Raw genomic sequence first — 19440 nt, forward strand, 5'->3', positions numbered from 1 at the left:
GTATTAGTCCTTCTCAAATTCTTCCAAAAAACTGAAGGAGGGACACTAACTTATTCTGAGGCCAGCATCACTATCCAGATACCAAAGCCAGACAAAGACCCTACAAGAAAAGAAAATTACAGGTCAATAACCCTGAAGGCTGTAACTGGAAATATCCTCAATAAAATCAACAGCATATTAAAAGGATTATAAGCCCTGGCTGGTGTGGCTCAGTGGATTGAGCACCAACCTGCAAACTGAGGGGTCACCAGTTTGATTCCCAGTCAGGGCACATGCCTGGATTGTAGGCCAGGTCCCCAGTTGAAGGCATGTGAGAGGCAACTGATTGATGTTTCTCTCCCCCTCTTTCTCCATCCCTTTTCTCTATAAATAAATAAATTAAAGGATTATAAATAATAACCAGTGGGATTTGTTTCTGGAATGCAAGAATGGTTCAACACATGAAAATCAATCAATGTAATACACCAAGTTAACAGAGTGAGGAAAAAAAAATACCACATGGCCATCTCAGTTGATTCAGAAAAATGTATCTGGCAAAATTCAACAATCTTTCATGGAAAAACAAACTACCGCAACATAATTAAAACCATATATGATGTTCATTCTTCCAATCCATGAACACAGTATATGTTTCCATTTATTTATGCCTTCCTTATTTCTTTCTTCAATGTTCTGCAGTTTTCTGAGTACAGGTCTTTTACCTCCTTGGTTAAGTTTATTCCTAGGTACTTTATTTTTCTTGTTGCTATAGTAAATGGGATTTTTTCCTAGTTTCTGTTTCTGATATTTCATTGTTGGTAACAAAAATGCCTTCAATTTCTGAATACTGACTTTGTATCCTGCTGTTTTGACAAATTCACTTCTTAGGTCAAGTAGTTTTTTGTGGGACCTCTAGGATTTTCTATATACACTACCATGTCATCGGCAAACAATGAGCTTTACTTTTTCCTTTCCAATTTAGATGCCTTTTATTTCTTTTTTCTTGTCTGATTGCTGTGGCTAGAACTTCCAATACTATGTCAAATAGAAGTGGTGAAAGCAGACATCCTTGTCTTGCTCCTGATCTTAAGGGGAAAGCTTTTAGTTTTTGCACACTGAGTGTGATGTTGGCTGTAGGTTTCTCATATATGGCCTTTATTATATTGAGGTATGCTCCCTCTACTCCCACTTTGCTGAGTGTTTTTATCATAAATGGGTGCTAAACTTTATCAAATGCTTTTTCAGCATATATTGACATGATCATGTGATATATTACATTTACTGATTTGCAAAAAGTATACCATCCTTGTATCCCTGGGATGAAATCCCACTTGATCATGGTGTATGATCTTTTTAATGTACTGCTGGATCCAGTTTGCCAATATTTTTTTGACGATTTTAGCATCTATGTTCATCAGCGATACTGGCCTGTAGTTTTCTTTCTTTGTTGTGTCTTTACCTGGTTTGCAATCTATCGATTTAATGCAATTCCTATTAAAATATCAATGACATATTTCAGATCTAGAACAAATATTTCAAAAATTTATATGGAACCATAAATGACCCTGAATAGCCTCAGCAATTTTGAGAAAGAAGAAGTAGGAGGGATCACAAAACCTGATATCGAACTATATTACAAGGCCACTGTAATCAAAACAGTCTGGTACAAGAATCAGAACAGACATATAGATCAATGGAACAGAATAGAGAGCCCAGAAATAAACCCAAGTCTCTATGGTCAGTTAATATTTAACAAAGGAGACAAGAGCAAAAAATAGAGTAAAAATAGCCTCTTCAATAAATGGTGCTGGGAGATCTGGACAGGTACATGCAAAAAAAAAAAAAAAAAATGAAACTAGCCTTGGTTGGTGTGGCTTAGTGGATTGAGCACCAGCCTGCAAACCAAAGTGTCACCGGTTCAATTCCCAGTCAGAGCACATGCCTGGGTTGTCGGCCAGGTCCCCAGTTGATGGCGTGCAAGAGGCAACCACCCATTGATATTTCTCTCGCTCCCTCTTTTTCTCCCTCCCTCCCCCTCTATCTAAAAATAAAGTCTTAAAAATAATAAATAAAAATAAAAAAGAAACTAGACCACCAACTTACACCATACACCATAATAAACTCAAGATGGATAAAGACACAAATATAAGTCATGACACCATAAAAGTCCTAAAGGGAAAAACAGGCAGTAAAATTTTTGATATCCCACACCACAATATATTTGCCAATATATCTCCTAGGGCAAGGGATATAAAGGAAAGAATAAACAAGGACTACATCAAACCAAAAAGCTTCTGCACGGCTAAAGAAAACATCAGGAAAATAAAAAGGGAACCAACCATATGGGAAAGTGTATTTGCCAATGATACCTTGGATAAAGGTTTGATCTCCAAAATATATAAAGATCTTATACAACTCAATACCAGGAAGACAAACAATCCAATTAAAAATGGGCAACAGACACTTCTCCAAGGATGCTCTAGTCAAAAAGCAAGTATAAAGGACCTGCGCATGGTGACAGCAGGGTGGGGCTTGACTGCGGGAGGGGGGCATGGGCAGGGCAGGGGTGAGGAATGGGTAAAAATTGGGACAACTGTAACTGAACAACAATAAAAACATACAGCCAAAATCATACTCAAAGGTGAATGAATAAAAAAGCTTTTCCTCTCTAAGGTCAGAGACAAGGATGCTTTCAACATCCCCATGCAAAATACTACTGACAGTCCTAGTCAGAGTGATTAGCAGCAAAAATAAATAAAAGGCACCGAAGTCAGAAGAAAAAAAAAGGAAAATTATCTCTGCTCTCTGTTAACATCTCATACGTAGAAAATCCTATAGATTCCACACAAATTGTTAGCAATTATGAGTTTAGCACAGTTGCAGTATAGAGCATCAACACAAAAATCAGTTGCATTTCTTTGTAATAATGAATATTGAAAAGTGAAATTAAAGAAACAATTCTATTAACAGTATCAAAAAGAATAAAATACTCAGGATTAAGCTTAACCAAAGAAAGTGAAAAACACATACAATGAAAACTACAAAATGATACTGAAACAAATTAAAGGAGATGCAGATATATAAAAAGACATGCTGTGTTCACAGATTACATTAAAAAATATTAAGATGTCCATACTACCCAAAGCAACCTACAGATTCTATGCAATCCCTAACAAAATCCCCACTTTTTTTTCCCCAAAAATGTGAAAGTTCACCTTAAAATTAATATGGAATCTCAAGGGACCCCAAACAGCCAAAAACAATCTTGAAAAAGAGTAAAATTGGAGGTATCATACTTTCTGATTTCAAAGCTTACTACAAAGCTACAACAATAAACAGTACCCCATGGCATTAAAACTACTTGCATATACGATTACGTGTTTTTCAACAATGGCACCAGGATCATCCAAAAGAGAAAAGAACACTCTTTTCAACAAATAGCACTAGGAAAATTAGATATCCAACAGGAATAAATAAAGTTTGACACTTATCTTGCACTGTATGAAAAAACTAACAAAATATATCACAAGCATAAGTGTAAAAACTAAAACTATAATTTCTTAGGAGAAAACACAGAGCAAAAACTTCAAGACACTAGATCTGGCAATGATTTCTTGGATATGGTACCAAAAGCACAAGAAACAACAACAACAACAAAAAAGTTAAGCCGGACTTCATCAAAATTAAAAAACTTTTGGATATCAAAGAATACTTCAAAAGAGTGAAAAGGCAACCCATATAATGAAAAAAAATATTTGCAAATCATATATATGTTAAGGTATGATATTCAGAATACAGGAAGGACTACAATTCAATAACAAAAAGACATAACACGATTTAAAAATGGGTAAGGAAACTGAACAGATGTCCCTCCAAAGAAGTTATGCAAATGGCCAATAAGCACATTAAAAGGTACACAATATCACCTCTCATTAGGGAAATGCAAATCAAAACCACAATGAGATAACACTTAGCACCTACCCATCAGGATGGCTACCATAAAAATAAAAATAAAAAAAGCAAAGAACAGGTGTTGGAAAGAATGTGGAGAAATTAGAACCCCTGAGTACTGCTGATGGGAATATAAAATGGTACAACTACTATCAAAAATAATGATTTCTAAAAAATAGCAATTTCTCAGAAAATTAAACACAGAATACCCATATGACCCAGCAATTCCACTTTGGGGGACATACACAAAGATATCAAAAGCAGGGACTCAGCCCTGGACTGGTGGCTCAGTTGGTTCAAGCATGGTCGAGAACACTGAAAGGTTGCAAGATTGACCTAGTTGCAGGTTTGATCTGCAGGTCAGAGTGCTTAAGGAAGGCAATGGATCGATGTTTCTCTTTCTCTTTCTCTTACTCTTTCTGGTTGCTATGGTGGCACAACAATGTGCCACAGAACTGCACATTTAAAAAGTATTAAGAAGGTAAATTTTATCTTATATTTTACTACATTAAAAACAGAAAAGTAAAAAGAAGGGGGCTGAAAAAATTGCTGTTTTACTATAATCAAGTCAGTTTGAACCTTAAGTGTACTATAATGAATCTGTATTATAATTGCTAGAGCAACCATTAGTAAAGTAACTCTAAAAATATAATTAAGCAATCAACATAATTAAAGGAGTAATAGATAAACAAACCTAAGAGATATAGAAAACAACAGCAAAACAGCTAATGTAAAACCAACCACATCATCAATTCCACTATATGTGAATAGACTAAACATTCCAAATGACAGGGATTATCAAACTAGATTTTAAAAAAAAGATCAAAATATAAGTTGTCTATACTTCAGATTCAAACATGGAAGTAGTTTGAAAATAAAAGGATGTAAAAAGGTATGTCACAAGTGATAACTGTAAAACTGTACTGGTAATAATATAAAATATATACTTTAAGAAACAAATTAGAAAAAGAAACATTTCATGTTAATAAGAGGAACATTTCATATTAATAACATTTAATTAAAGTATCAATATAAAAGATACATATAACAATTATAAGTATATACAAACCTAACAATGCAGTCCCAAAATACATAAAGCAAAACCTAACAAAACCGAAACAGGAAACAGACGATTCAAACACAGAGCTACCGATTTCAATCTCCATGCTCAATAACTGCTAAAACTACACTGAACACTAGCAAGGATATAGAAGACTTGAACAGTCACACCAACCAGTTTAACCTAACATTTAGAGAACACTCTGTGAAAAGCAGAATGCATATTCTTGACAAGTACACACAGAAAATTTTCTAACACAAATGGCACACTAACCCATAAAATACATCTTTAAAATCTCAAAAGATCAAACCTCCAGAAAAGGAACTAATGAAATGAAGATGAGCAATCTATCAGATGCAGAGTTCAAAATACTGGTTATAAGGATGCTCAAGGAACTCAGTGTGGACCTCAACAGCATAAAGAAGATCCAGTCAGAAACGAAGGATACACTAACTAAAACAAAGAACAACGTACAGGGAAAAAACAGTAGAGTGGATGAAGCCAAGAATCAAATCAATGATATGGAACATAATAAGAATAAAAAAGAATCCAAAAAAATGATAATGCAAGCAGCCTCTGGGACAACTTCAAGCATTCAATATTTGCATCACAGGTGTGCCAGAAGGAGAGAACAAAGAACAAGCAATTGGAAATCTATTTGAAAAAAACAATGAAAAAAATAACTTCCCTAATTTGGTGAAGGAAATAGATATACAAGTCCAGGAAGCACAGACTCCTAAACAAGATTAATGCCAAGTGGCGCACTCCAAGTCACAGCATAATTCAAATGTCAAAGGTTAAGAGAGAATCTTAAAAACAGCAAGAGAAAAGGAATTAGTTACTTACAGGGGAGTTCCCAAAGACTATCAGCTGATTTTTCAAGAGAAATTTTGCAGGCTAGAAGGGACTGGCAAGTCAGGAAAAGCAGGGACTTATAGCCAAGATTGTTCTACTCAGCAAAGCTATCATTTAGAATCTAAGGGCAGATAAAGAGCTTCCCAGACAAGAAAACACTAAAGGAATTCATCATCGCCAAACCATTATTTATGAAATGTTAAAGAGACTTATTTAAGAAAAAGAAGATCAAAACTATGTTCAATAAAATGGCAAAAATACAGATCTATCAACAATTGAGTCTAAAAAACAAACTAAGCAAAGAACAGAATCATGGATATGGAGAGCGTTTTGATGGTAGCCAGACGGGAGAGGGGTGTGGGGAAATGGTTGAAGAGATGAGGGAATTAAGAAATACAAATACATAGTTACAGAACAGTCATGGGGATGTACAGTACAGTATAGGAAATAGAGTAGCCAAAGAACTTATATAAATGACATGTGGATATGAACAATGGTGTGGGGATTGCCTGAGGGACTGGGGGTGCTGGATGGAGGGGAGCCAAGGGGGAAAACTGGGACAACTGTAATACCATAATCAATAAATTATCATTAAAAAAAATAAAAATCAACAAAATACAACACAAAGAATAGGCTAAGATTCCCCGGGCTGGTGTGGCTCAGTGGATGGAGTGCTGGCCTGCAAACCAAAGGGTTGCCAGTTTGAGTCCCAGGCAGGGCACACGCCTGGATTGTGGACCAGGTTCGCAGTTGGGGGCAGGCAAGAGGCAACCACACATTGACGTTTCTCTCCCTCTTTCTTCCTCTCTCTTTAAAAATAAGTAAATAAGAGCTAAAAACAAAAGAAAAGAATAGACTAAGATCAGTAAAACCAAAAGTTGGTTCTCAGAAAAGATCCACAAAATTGATAAAAAGTTTAGTTAGACTAATGAGGGGAATTCCTTGAGGTATCCTATTAATTTTAGGATAGGTTTTTATATTTTTGCAATTAAAAAAAAAAACTGTTGTAATTGCACTAAATCTATGGATTGTTTTGGGTAGTATAGGCATTGTAACAATATTAAGTCTTTAATTAATGAACACAGATATGAACGCTTTCCATTTGAGCCTCCTTTAATTTTTTCCAGCAACGTTTTGTAGTTTTGAACATACATGTCTTTCGCCTCCTTATTTAAATTTAATCCTAAGTGCTTTATTCTTTTTGATGCTATTATAAATGGAATGGTTTCCTAATTTCATTTTCGGATGTTTGTTGTTACTGTATAGATATGCAACTTACTTTGTGTGTTAATTTCATGTCCTACAATTTTGCTAAATTTATTTATTAGTTCTAGCTACAAAAATCAATTTCTTATCTATCCTATATGCCAATAACAATCTGAAAATTAACAAATTACATTCAAACTGTGTCATAAAATATAAATAAAACACCTGAATACATTTAACAAAATGTTTAAAAGACCTGTACACTGGAAACTGCAAAACACTGCTAAGAGAAATTTTTTACAATGTAAATAAATGGACAGACACCGCATGTTCATTGACTGAAAGATTCCATCCTAAAATGGCAATTCTATGTATTGCTCTACAAATGTAGTGCGATCCCCTGAAAATCCCAGGGTGTTTTCGGGTAGAAATTGACAAGATGTTTCTAAAATCTATATGGAAATGCAATGGATCTAGAATAAGCAAAATAATTTTTACAACAAAATAGGACTTGCACCACCCAATTTCTGAACTTGCTATAATACTACAGTGTGATTCATGCATGATGACAGACATACTTGATCAACAGAATTAAAAAGAAAATAGAGAAATAAACCCTTATATTTATGGCCTACTGGTTTTTGGGATAGCTGCCAATGTAATAAATAGTGAAGAGAGTCCAAGAAACAGTGCTAATACAAGTGGATCTGTATGTTTAAATACAAACAAAATTAAATCTTTGCCTCATACCATATGTTTAATCAACTCAAAATTGATGAAAGACTTATGTATAAGAACCTAAAACTATAAAACTTACAAAGAAAACACAGAAAATGCCTGTGACCTTGGATTGGTCAAAAGTTTCTTACCTAAGACACAAAACGCATGATTCATGGGAAAAAAAACAAAAAACAAAGCTAAACTTCATCAAAATTAAACTTCTGCTCCCCAAACCATTAAAATACTGAAAAGACAAATCACAGACTGTGATAAAATATATACAAGTCATATATCTGATAAATAACTTGTATCCAGAGTATATAAAGAACTCTGATAACCCAAGAAGACAGACTCCAATTTAAAGAGGGGGGGATATATCTGAATAGGTATTTCACCAAATAAGATACACAAATGGCTAATAAACACACTGATTAAGGTGCTAAACATTATTAAGTCTTAAAGTCACAATGAGATACCTCAAAAAGCCCACTAAAATGGTTATAATAAAATGGTGTAGAGAAACAAACTTTCATGTATTTCTGATAGAGATGTAAAATATTGCAGCTACTTTGAAACAGTTTTGCAGTTTCCTAAAAAACTAAACATTAATTTATCATATGACCTAGCATTTCCACTCCTAAGTATCCCCCTACAAGAAACGGTAACATATATTCACAGAAAGACATGTAAACAAATATTTATATAGCAATATTAACCAGTGAATGGATTTAAAAACTGTGGTATATCATACAATGGAATACATTCAGCAATAAAAAGAAGTATCACAGAAGCATTATACTAAATAAAAGCCAGACACAAAAGACCACATATTATATGATTATACTTATATGAAATTTCCAGAAAAGTCAAATCTGAAGGGACCAAAAGGAGGCCAATGGTTTCCTGGAGTTGGAATGAGAGCAGAGGTTGAATGCAAATGGAGATAATACCTATTGTTTGCCATAAATGTTCTAAAACTAGATTGTGATTAATGATGGTAGCACAACTCTGTAAGTTTACTAAAAATTACCATGCACTTCAATACGTATACATATATAAACCTCAATAAAACTGTTAAAAATTAAACCACAGCAAATTCTACTCAAAATCAACAATATCCAAAATTTTGTATGTAAATTTATATATAATTTATTATTGAAAAAGGCAAATCACTTGGGGAGACAGATAAGCTTGTGATGGCAACTCAAAGTAAAGCAATTCTAATGAACTTAAAAGAAAGGTCAAATATCTTGATTCCAATCAACTGGTGCTTGCTGTTTCAAGCAAGTAGAGGGACTTCAGGCCAAGATGGAGGCATAGGTAGCAACACTGCATCCCCCTCCACAACTAAGAAAGAATACAACTATCTCAAAACTAGAGACAATCAGAAGTTCTAGAAAATCGAGCTGCATGGAAGTCCAACAAAAAAGATAAAGAAAAAATATTCATACAGACATGTAAGAGAGGCAGAGCCAGGGTGGAGAGGAAGCAGTGTGGCGGATGCAGCAGCAGTGGTAGGCTGGGAGAAAATGGGAGGGACACCTGAGGAGGACTCCCAGCACCAGACCAGGCTGCACAGCTCACGGTTCCAGCACCAGAGAAAATAAAGCCTCATTGCTTTTGATTGTGCAAACCAGTGGGGGTTGGGGCGGAGGTAGAAACTGCCCATCTCTCAGCAGAGTCTGTTTGTTTAGAGGGCCCCCATGGTCCTAGAACATCTGTTGACCCACCCACTCTGGGAACAAGGACCAGGGCAACAGCTAAAGAAGAACCAATCCCATATGGAAGTGGGAGAAGTTCCTGGAAAGGGGGCTAGTGCTGAGCAAACAGCATTGTTCCCTCTCAGACCCCTATTCCACATAACAGTGCCACAATGTTGTGAAACGGGTCGCCACCTACTGAAGAATACCTAAGCTCCACCCTTATAGTGTAACAGGTGTGACAGCTCTACCTAAGACAGACAGGCAAACAAACACAGGAGCCGGTAAAGTTGAGGAGACAGAGGAATATGACCCAGGAGAGGGAATGGATCAAGGTTCCAGTGGGAGAACTAAGCAACAAGGAGATAGCCAACCTAACAGACACAGAGTTCAAAACACTGGTGATAAAGATGCTCACCAGCTTGACAGATATGCTTAAGTATGGCAAACACATGAGGGAAGAAGGGTAGGCTATTTTAAGTAAAATGAAGGAAAAGCCACACAAAACCAATAATGAAAGAAAGGAAACCAGGGTTCAAATCAATGATTTGGAACATACGGAAGAAGTAAAGTCAACCAGAGCAGAATGAGGAAACAAACAAGAATGGAAAAAAATGAGGAGAGGCTTAGGAACCTCTGGGACAACTTTAAACATGCCAAAATCCGAATCACAGGGGTGCCAGGAGAACAGGAAGAGCAAAAATTTTAAAGTTATGTGAAAAATAATGAAGGAAAACTCCCCTAATTTGGCGAAGAAAATATACATAAGTCCAGGAAGCAGAGTTCCAAATAAGCTAGAACCAAGGAGGACCACAACAAGACACATCATAATTAAAATGCCAAAGGTTAAAGATAAATAGAGAATCTTAAAAGCAGCAAGAAAAAAGAAGAGTTACCTACCAAAGGGTTCCTATAAGACTTTATCAGCTGATTTCTCAAAAGAAATTTTGCAGGCAAGAACCATTCAAAGTGATGAAAAGCAAGGACCCTACAACCAAGACTACTCTCCAGCAAAGCCATCATTTAGAATGGAAGGGCAGAAAAGCGCTTCCCAGACCAGGTAAAGCTAAAGGAGTTCATCATCACCAAGCCATTATTATATGAAATGTTAAAGGGACTTACTTAAGAAAAAGAAGATCAAAACTATGAACATTAAAATGACAACAAACTCACAAGTATCAACAACTGAATCTAAAAAATAAAAACAAAAACAAAATCTAATTAAGCAAACCAGAATAGGAACAGAATCATAGGTACGGGAATCATTTGGAGGGTTATCAGCTGGGAAGGGGAAGGAGGAGAAATGGGGAAATGGTGCAGGGATTAAGAAGCATAATTGGTTAGTACAAAATAGACAGGGGGAAGATAAGAATAAATATAGCAAAGGGTGAAGCCAAGGAACTTACATGCATGACCCATGGACATGAACAAAGGGTGGTGTGATTGCTGGAGGGAAGCGGGGTACTGGGTAGAGGGGAGCAAAAGGAAAAGAAATTGGGGCAACTGTAACAGCATAATCAATAAAATATACTTTAAAATATTTTAAGTAACTCACTTTGTAGCAACTCTGAATTCTAGAATATTTATAAATATTTTTAAACTGTAAATTAATTTTATCTAATTTCATAAATTACCTAATTTAGCTGTAAGTGAAATGCTTTATTTAATTCTTCCTATAACACAATTTTAGGTGACATTCAAACACTGTATTATTTAATAATATAGTGAGAAAATAATTTCTTCAATTCTTCGTCAACCCTTCTGATTTAGATAAAAAGGAAATCTGTATGAGGTGCTAGTTTGCTTTTAAACCTCTTTCCTGTACCTGCTAACAGGAAGCTATTTACATAACATGGTTTTCATTGTTTTCCCTCATACAGTAGTCCTCTATTCATACAAATGGTGCTAGGTTTCCATTTGTAGTTAAGATAATCTGATGTATCAGAGTTAAGCTGTATATGTACTATGAGAACAGGGCAAAAAAATCACGAATGAGGCATGTGAAGGACCTAAATTCAGGAAAATTTGCTTCCCATGATATAAACCACCTAGGGCACAGTAAACTGAGAATGAATGTTTACCTGTAATATGGATAATGTCATTGATTCACAAGCACCTAAAGATGAGTGAAATACCTTTATTTGTTTATACTGCTTCTTTTGTGTGTGTCTTTCTTTTTTGACAGATTACATCAATATAAACACATACTGGGAACCAACAGTTTCCACTGATTAAACGACTGTACAATAGTTTAAGTTTTGGTGCAGTATAGATTATCTAATAATTAAAGTAGGACCCTTTATCAAATACCACTTTTATTTCTAGTTTTATTGATATAATTGACATACAGCCTTGTGTAAGTTTAAAATGTACATGTTGATTTGATACACTTAAATCTTACAAAATGATCACCACCACAGTGTTAGCTAACACCTGAATCAGGACACATAATTACCAAAAATTACCATAATTACCACTTCTACACTTGTAGCAACTTCCAAGTATATAATACAGTATTAATAACTATAATCACAATGTTGTGCATTAGATCCCCAGAACTTACTCACCTCACAGGTGGAAGTTTACACTCTGCTCATCACCTCCCCTTTTCCCTAACCCCCACCCCAAGTCCCTTGTAATTAACATTCTAGCCTGTTTCAATGACTTTGGCTTTTTTAGATTCCACATATAAGAGATATCATACAGTATTTGTCTTTATCTGACTTATTTCACTTAGCATAAAGCCCTCAAGGTCCATCCATGTTGTTAATAATGGCAAGATGACCTCGTTTCTCTTGGCTGAGTAATTTCATTGTGTACATATACACATCTTTATCCATTCACCCCCTGACATATACTTGGGTTGTTTCTATATATTGGCTATTGTGAATAACATGAACTACTTTTCTACTATGTGTTTTTTAAAAATATTTAATTCACTTTCACATATATAACCCTCCTTAAAGAAGTTTTTTTCTGAATTTAAACTGTAATTTACCATACCATATTTTTTAAATTACATGTTAACACTTAAAATAATCTTTCAATTATTAAACCTTTAAAAATGTCTGTGCTACACAAAGGACAGATATCTTGAATTTATTAATTTATTTTTTAAATGGTTATTAAGCCTACGTTTTGTGCAAGGCATTATAAATAATACAAAGTAAGATCATTTCTGAACTCCAGACAGTTATAATCTAGTTGTAGAAATAAAGCATGTGGCAAACTTACAATACAAAAAGAATTCATCAATAAAATGTATACTTCTGATATGGTAAATAAAAAATGATTCATGTAGAAAGCAGAATTTCAACAGAAGCTAAGGATGAATTAATATGCTGATAGGCAGAGATGGGGCAAGAGAGCATTTCAAGAGGGGAGTGTCTCTGATATCAAACAAGGAATTTGAACTTCATTCTTTAACCCTTTCAGTGCCATGCGTAATTAGAAATTTGGATCAACATGAGAAATAGTTATATCAATATATAACCTGAGGTACAAAAAAAAAAAAAAAGAGAGAACAAAACATAAAATACAAATTATTCCATTGTTATTTACATTTATAGCCATTGAAAAAAGAGTCGCTGGGAGCAATGCTGGCACTTTGGGGAAAATTTGTCAGCGTCGCTCACAGCAACGTTGGCACTCAAAGGGTTAACCAACGCTGAACCCTAAAAGACTTCCAAGCAATGGTTTATAAGGAAGGCTCTTTTAAGGCAGTAATAGAAAAGATCTGAAAGGGTGAGAGTTGGGTAAACGTAGGTACAAATTAAATGTCCTTCCTGAGTTTACACAGTTAACCAGATACCTGATCCTACAACTTGCTTCCCTGAACACCTATCTCACTGTTTTCTATTATTAGCATACTCCAACAAGAACAAGACTTTATTCAAAGTTACGCAAAGACACATAATTCGTAAGTTATTTTTATTGGTAACCTTCACAGTAATAATTCACAAATTTTTCATTTATGTTAACACACTATCTTTGGATAAAATATTTTGTTAAAATACATAAAGTATGCCCCTTCATCCCTTTCATATAGGGACCATTTATGCTTTCTTTCACAGGTGTTCAAAAATACTGAGGATAGCTTATATATCTGAAATAATCAATGACCTGAAAATTGAGATGACTATTTTAGAATTACAGCATTCTAAGATACCATTTTGTGTTTCATATTCACATATGTAGAACTCCATATTAACAGTTAAATAATATGTATATTACAGGAATAATTCCAGTCTCTCTGGTATAGTACAAAATACAATTCATTTCACAAAACACCCTTGTCAATCATAAATCATAATGTGCTTTAAATAGCAGCTTCATCCTTGAAGCTGAAATTAGTCCTTTTATAATACCCTTGACAGAAATATGTTATCAATTGTTTCATAAAGTCACACCTCTATCACCTCAATTTAACATACACAAAATCTTTTTTGAGCACTCTTTTTTGGGTTCCAAAATATCCAAATGATCCCTGTTGTAAACTCTTGAGTAGTTTTTAGAACTTCTAAGTAGAACCACAAAATAGAGAAACCAAGTTTACATCATGTTACACTCAAAACTTGTTACACCCTCAAACTAAAAATGAATAAAAAAGCAAAGTATCTACAAAAACTCTTTTGTTCATAAACACATCTAAACAGCACTATACTGTATTTCCCAAATTTGGAATCTGGAAAGAATTTTGAAGAGCTATGACTCTGTAACACTGGGATTCCCTTAGATACTTAGCCTATATAAGAGTAGCAATAAGGAGTATGCAAAAGTCCACTGTAAGACCCATGAAATGTACGGAAGTTACTTTTAGAGACTTTACATTAATGTTTCCATAGTTTAATGACTAATCAACATTTTATATATAGCAATTCTTTTGGACATTAAAAAAAAACCAACTTAGACAAATAAATGCATGTTCCTTCCACAAGGCTAGTTTTCTTTATTAAAACAATACATGCCTTTTAAGTGAGTTTAACTTATTGAGAGCCAACAAAATTTGAAGCAAAGCATGTAATACTCTCATCTCTTTGATGTCTTCTGTCATCTCAAAAGCCCTCACGCTGCTTTTAAGACTTCAATTTCTCCATAAAACCCTTCTTTAGATCTTCAAAATTCACTTTATTCTATGAAATTACTTGCATATACAACCTCTCCAATATCAAAGCTTTCATGTTCTCATGCAAACATTTTAGCCCAACTCAGTCTAAATTATGTGGGAATAAATTATAGCTCCTCAATTTAGCTAGAGGTGTTTTCACATTTAGAAGAAGTTTGTTACCTAAATTTGTTTTAACTTACATAGTGTCAGTAAGTTTAGAAATTAAAAAATCAAAATAAAACCTTTCAGATTTAGAGTAAAAAGATATAGCACAGGAAGAGGAGACTGGAAGCTGGAGTCTGGCACCTGTTCCCCATTCACCCAGTTCTACAAAGAGCTTAAAATCACCTTGTCTATACTTTATTTTTAAAGTGACAAAGCTGATGCCAAAGATCAGGATTAACCACTCATAAACCTACAATACTTCGCAGCCTCTCCTAAGATAGCCCTCCATTTCATTTTACCTCATACTTCTGGACCCATAGATTACCTACAACCTAACTTTCTGTACAATGGACCTTAATGGTAGTGGCCCCAGGACTTCTGAAGAAAGAAGCTATCTGTGTGTACCATAGGAGTTTGAATGAAAGGTGTATGAGTAGTTTTAAATTCCAGGACTGCCTTAGATTTACAAAATATTTACATAGTAGCTCCAAAAGCTGGGGGGGGGGGGGCGCGGGGCGGGGAGATACTCTCAATATTCACAAAATTGGAGCATATTTTTGTTTCTATTATAGAGGACTAAAGTAACCTACAGGCTTCCAGTCTATTCATCCGTCATACTAAGTTGAGTTCTGCCTATATATAAGTTAGGTCTACCGTTTTAAAGATTAGGAAAGTTAAATTTTAGTATTTACAATTTGTTACATTAGAGAGAAATTACCCACTAAACTCAAAAGACAATTTAAAGTTCAAGTTATAATTATTTTTTCTGCATGTGCTTTAAAGATAATAGTTACATACACCCAAACAAAAAAAATTATTCAACTGGCATACACAATGTAAATGAATTAGTATCTTATTTAAGAACCAAAAAATGCAAACAAGCACCAGACAGAATAGTCAGTCACAAAGTCAGCTTTATAACAGCCTATTTTGTTTTAATACATATTTAAAAATTAAATCAGCCAAAACTTAATGGTAAAAGTCTGATTCACAGTCTATGATAGTCATACAAAGGAGACACCAGAAATGTCTAAATCTCATCATCACATTTACCAGGGTTGCGTGTGAGGGCATCGAAGGGCATTCAAACGGTTAAACAGAGAACTGAGGCTTTTAACTAATATAACTAACGCCAGTGTTTCACATAAATCTAATAAAGCAAAGGTCACAACCTATTCCCACATAATCAAGCTAGCTCTGAAAAGAGAAAAACTTCACTCTGACATCGATTAGTACTGCCTTCTTTGGAAAAAAAATTAGTGCACTTTTATACCCTGTTTTGTAGCTTTTACAGACAGTTCGCGGAAAATACAGTGTATCCCATCCACTGTTTACTTTTTAAGCTTTTTATTGTATCTACTCGGTAATTAGATACAAGAAAGAATAAAACGAGACTCACAGCAAGCAAGAACAGAACTCAGTTTCATGCTCTCCCCAAGTGTTACTATTTCCAGTTGTTAATATCCCTGATGCAGCGCGGACAGATTTGAGTTCTACTTCAGCCCCTACTAACTCCACCACACCACCCCCTCCACACACAATTCTCCACTGAAGAGTCCAAGTGCAGCAAAGAAAAGGACCGGCCTGGAAATGGGGAAATGTTGGGGTGAGGCGAGGTGTTGGATAACCAGACCTTTAGAGAAAAAATAAAGAACTCCAGCTGTAGTTGGTAGAAATAAGTTATCAGAGGCCTGTAAAGTCTGGCACTGGGTAAGAAGCCCAACAGGCTTTCCCTAACTCCAAATCAACGACCTTTAAAGCAAGAGAGAGGTGGGAACACAACAGCCGCAAGGTTTCTAATTGTGGAAAGTTTAAACAAATTTGTTCATCAGGGAATGGGGGAAGGGAGAGGAGGGCAAGTCTGGGCTCCGCCGAGGGAGCGCGCGCGGTGTGCCCTGTGCGCAGAGGTCGGTCCAAAGCGGGAAGGTACAAGGATTTTTGGCAGCAGCAGCGACTGCATCTCTCCCGGAGCCCCAGCAGGAGGACGGGCACGGACCCCGAGTCAGAGTAGGTGGAACAAGGAGGTGGACAACCAAGACGAGTGGGTCTACGCGAAGGGGCAAGGGTCCGGGACTCTGGGTGGAAGTTGAGGGCGGGGTGGTGCCGGGACGCCAGGGAGCGAGAGGCGGCGGGCAGCTCTACTTACTCGGCAGTACCAGATGCTGAGGCGGGCCGAAGCCAGCACTGCGAAGAAAGTCCTCTGGGGGTCCGACTGAACGTGGAAAGGTGCCTCGGCCAGGCTCCCCAGAGGGCAGAGCAGCCTCTTGGGCCACCCACTCAGGAAATACATGGTCCGCGCGGAGCCGCCGAAGCCGCGGCGCCCGGCGGCCTCCGACCCCGTCCGTCACACTCAGCGGCCCGGGGCCGGACGCCCGCCTCCCACACCGCCACTGGCGGAGTCGGCGGCGGCGGCGGCAGCAGCTCGGAGCATCTGCCCGCTGGCCTGGCCGGGCCGGGCCGACGCGATGCTAAGCTACGAAGCCACCTCCGAGCTGACGGGGCCCGGTGTGGGGGAAGGAGGGAGGAGGGAGAGTTCGGCCTGAAAGGGGGCGGGAGGAGCGCGGAGGCCCGCCCCGACCCCGCCCCGTTCTCCGGCCGCGAGGGCGTCACCACACCGCGCCGCGTGGGAAGGCTAGCGCGCGCGCGCGCACTGGAGACTTCTTCCTCCCTGCCGCCCCTTCCCCGCCCCCTCGCCTGGCTCTCTGAAGCTCCGCCCTAATCACGAGCGGCCTCTGCGCAGCGTCTATACGCAAGTGGTTTAGCTTTTCTTGCTTCTCTGCGCCACCCACTCGCAACCTGGAGCTTGAAGTCTTGGTGGGAGGGCGGGGCAATCGCTTGAGACTTGGAGGCCCGGAGGCAGAGCAGGGCCGGACGCTACGGCGAGGCTTCTGGGCCTCCGGTACACGCTCCTCCCCTGGCCTAGCCAAATTTGAGTTCCCTTTTGGGTTGGTAAGTCCTCCAGTGAGAGCTGCCAGGCGTTGCTCGGCCTCGGCGGAGGGGAATGGGGAGAGAAGAGGGACGATTGCGGGAGTAGGGGGAGGGCGGGGATCGTGTGTCATGTCACACACCCCACTAGCGTTCCCACCTCGGGCTTTTGGCCCCGACCTCAGTGCTGGCCTGTTGGGTCCCTTCGCCCAGTGATCCCTTCTTGTGTGCAGTGAAAGCTGGTGGTTAAGTTCCTGCATTCATGAAGTATGCATCCTAGAGTGGGGACCTTTATTCAATCCATAAATAAACCACCAACGACTTAAGTACCTGAGTCTTGTCCTTTTTCCTTCATGCGTTTTAAATCTAGCATATATTTTTGGAATCAGTGTGCATTAATCTGTCCTTTTGACTCGTCATAATGTTGGAAAAGATGAAGCTGTTTGTCTCCTTTACCCTTCGTAGGGTATGTGCCAGAAAAGACTTAGACCTCATTTCAGAGCTGGAAGGGACTTTAGACATTATGTAGTTCGTTGTTTAACTTTTGTACCTCAGAGGTCACTTTAACAACTTTCATTGACAACAGTGATTACCTTTGAATAGGAGGATAGCATGAGTGGGGATAGAGTGCGGAGTGGAAGTACGGGGCGGGGGTCTGGAAGAAAAACTTGCTTTTCTATATGTTTATATTACTTTTTCAATTAAAATATTTGAGTTAGCCCAGGTTAAAAAGAAAACAAAAAGTTAACTCATGAAAAAAAGTAGCAACATAGAAAAAAAAGTAACTTAACCCATATTAGATGTAGCATTGTAGTTGGTATTCCTAATAAAATATGTAACTTTACATAATTTTTCTAAACATTCACTGCATTCCACAGAAGGTGATCAAAAAACCCAGATTCCTCAAATCAAAGTTGAAACTGCCTCAGGACTTGCGGTCCTCTTGTGGTCAGACTGTGTCTCCTTCCTGGTGTCTCCTTCCTGGTGTCCCCACCCCCACCTCCTCATCCAGCACAGCAGCTTGGAACATAGTAAGAAGAGTAAACTCTGAAAATACTTGTCAAATGAAATATTGAATGAAACCCCGATCCAGCTGAACTACACCATTAAACAAATAAAAGAGGCCCAGAGAGTTTTCTCGACTTGCCAGTATAAAATTGTAGAATAACAGTTGCATCATACTTTCTTGTAACTTAGATTCATTTATGCAGTTGGCAGAGAGAGGAAATGAAAATGTTACATTGCAGCAATTCCAATGGCAATTTTACTGAGTGCATTTGTCTCAACTCTTGGCCCCAGGGTCTTTGTTCTCAGACTCCTAAGTGTGAGCATATTTTGCACTCACGTCCAGTTTAAGGAACTTCTAAGTAACTTTTGTAGCACTCAGTTTTAACTTTACTTGGCTGACTTTAGAATTTAATTCCCCTGCCACACTCCTTTGTAACAGTTAATATTTACAAAATATTTTTTAATGTATGGCTTTATTTAGTTCCACAGTAAATCTTCAAGGTAAGTGTAATATTACTGTCATTTTCTTAATAAGGAAACGGGCGCCAGAGGGGTGCAAGAGCCTAAATCACAGGGCTTGAAAAGAACTTATCTTCCTTCTACAGATCCAGTGATTTTTAGACTGGATTGAACTGAATTTTGGTAGTTGCTTCCTTCAGGGAGAGGGAGAGGGGGAGAACCACTAGGCCTTTCTTCTTACGGGGAAAAAAGTAAAAGTGACTCTTCACAACAGCTTACTAAAGTTTCCCCATTGTGATAGAAAC

At 37.5% G+C, this 19440-nt stretch overlaps 1 protein-coding gene across 3 annotated transcripts in view; it reads right to left on the reverse strand.

The window, feature by feature from the left end:
* RIC1 (RIC1 partner of RAB6A GEF complex) overlaps positions 1-17234 on the reverse strand; it is a 140264-nt gene extending 123030 nt beyond the window's left edge. For all 3 annotated transcript variants that reach the window (XM_090274122.1, XM_090274123.1, XM_090274121.1), the window contains exon 1: positions 16890-17234. In XM_090274122.1, the coding sequence (XP_090130248.1) occupies positions 16890-17033 (144 nt within the window). In that variant the 5' untranslated portion in view covers positions 17034-17234. The remainder of the gene's footprint in view (positions 1-16889) is intronic.
* Positions 17235-19440: the final 2206 nt, after the last annotated feature.

Source organism: Furipterus horrens, unplaced genomic scaffold, assembly GCF_987537825.1.
Source record: "Furipterus horrens unplaced genomic scaffold, mFurHor1.1.pri manual_scaffold_4, whole genome shotgun sequence".
Taxonomy (NCBI): domain Eukaryota; kingdom Metazoa; phylum Chordata; class Mammalia; order Chiroptera; family Furipteridae; genus Furipterus; species Furipterus horrens.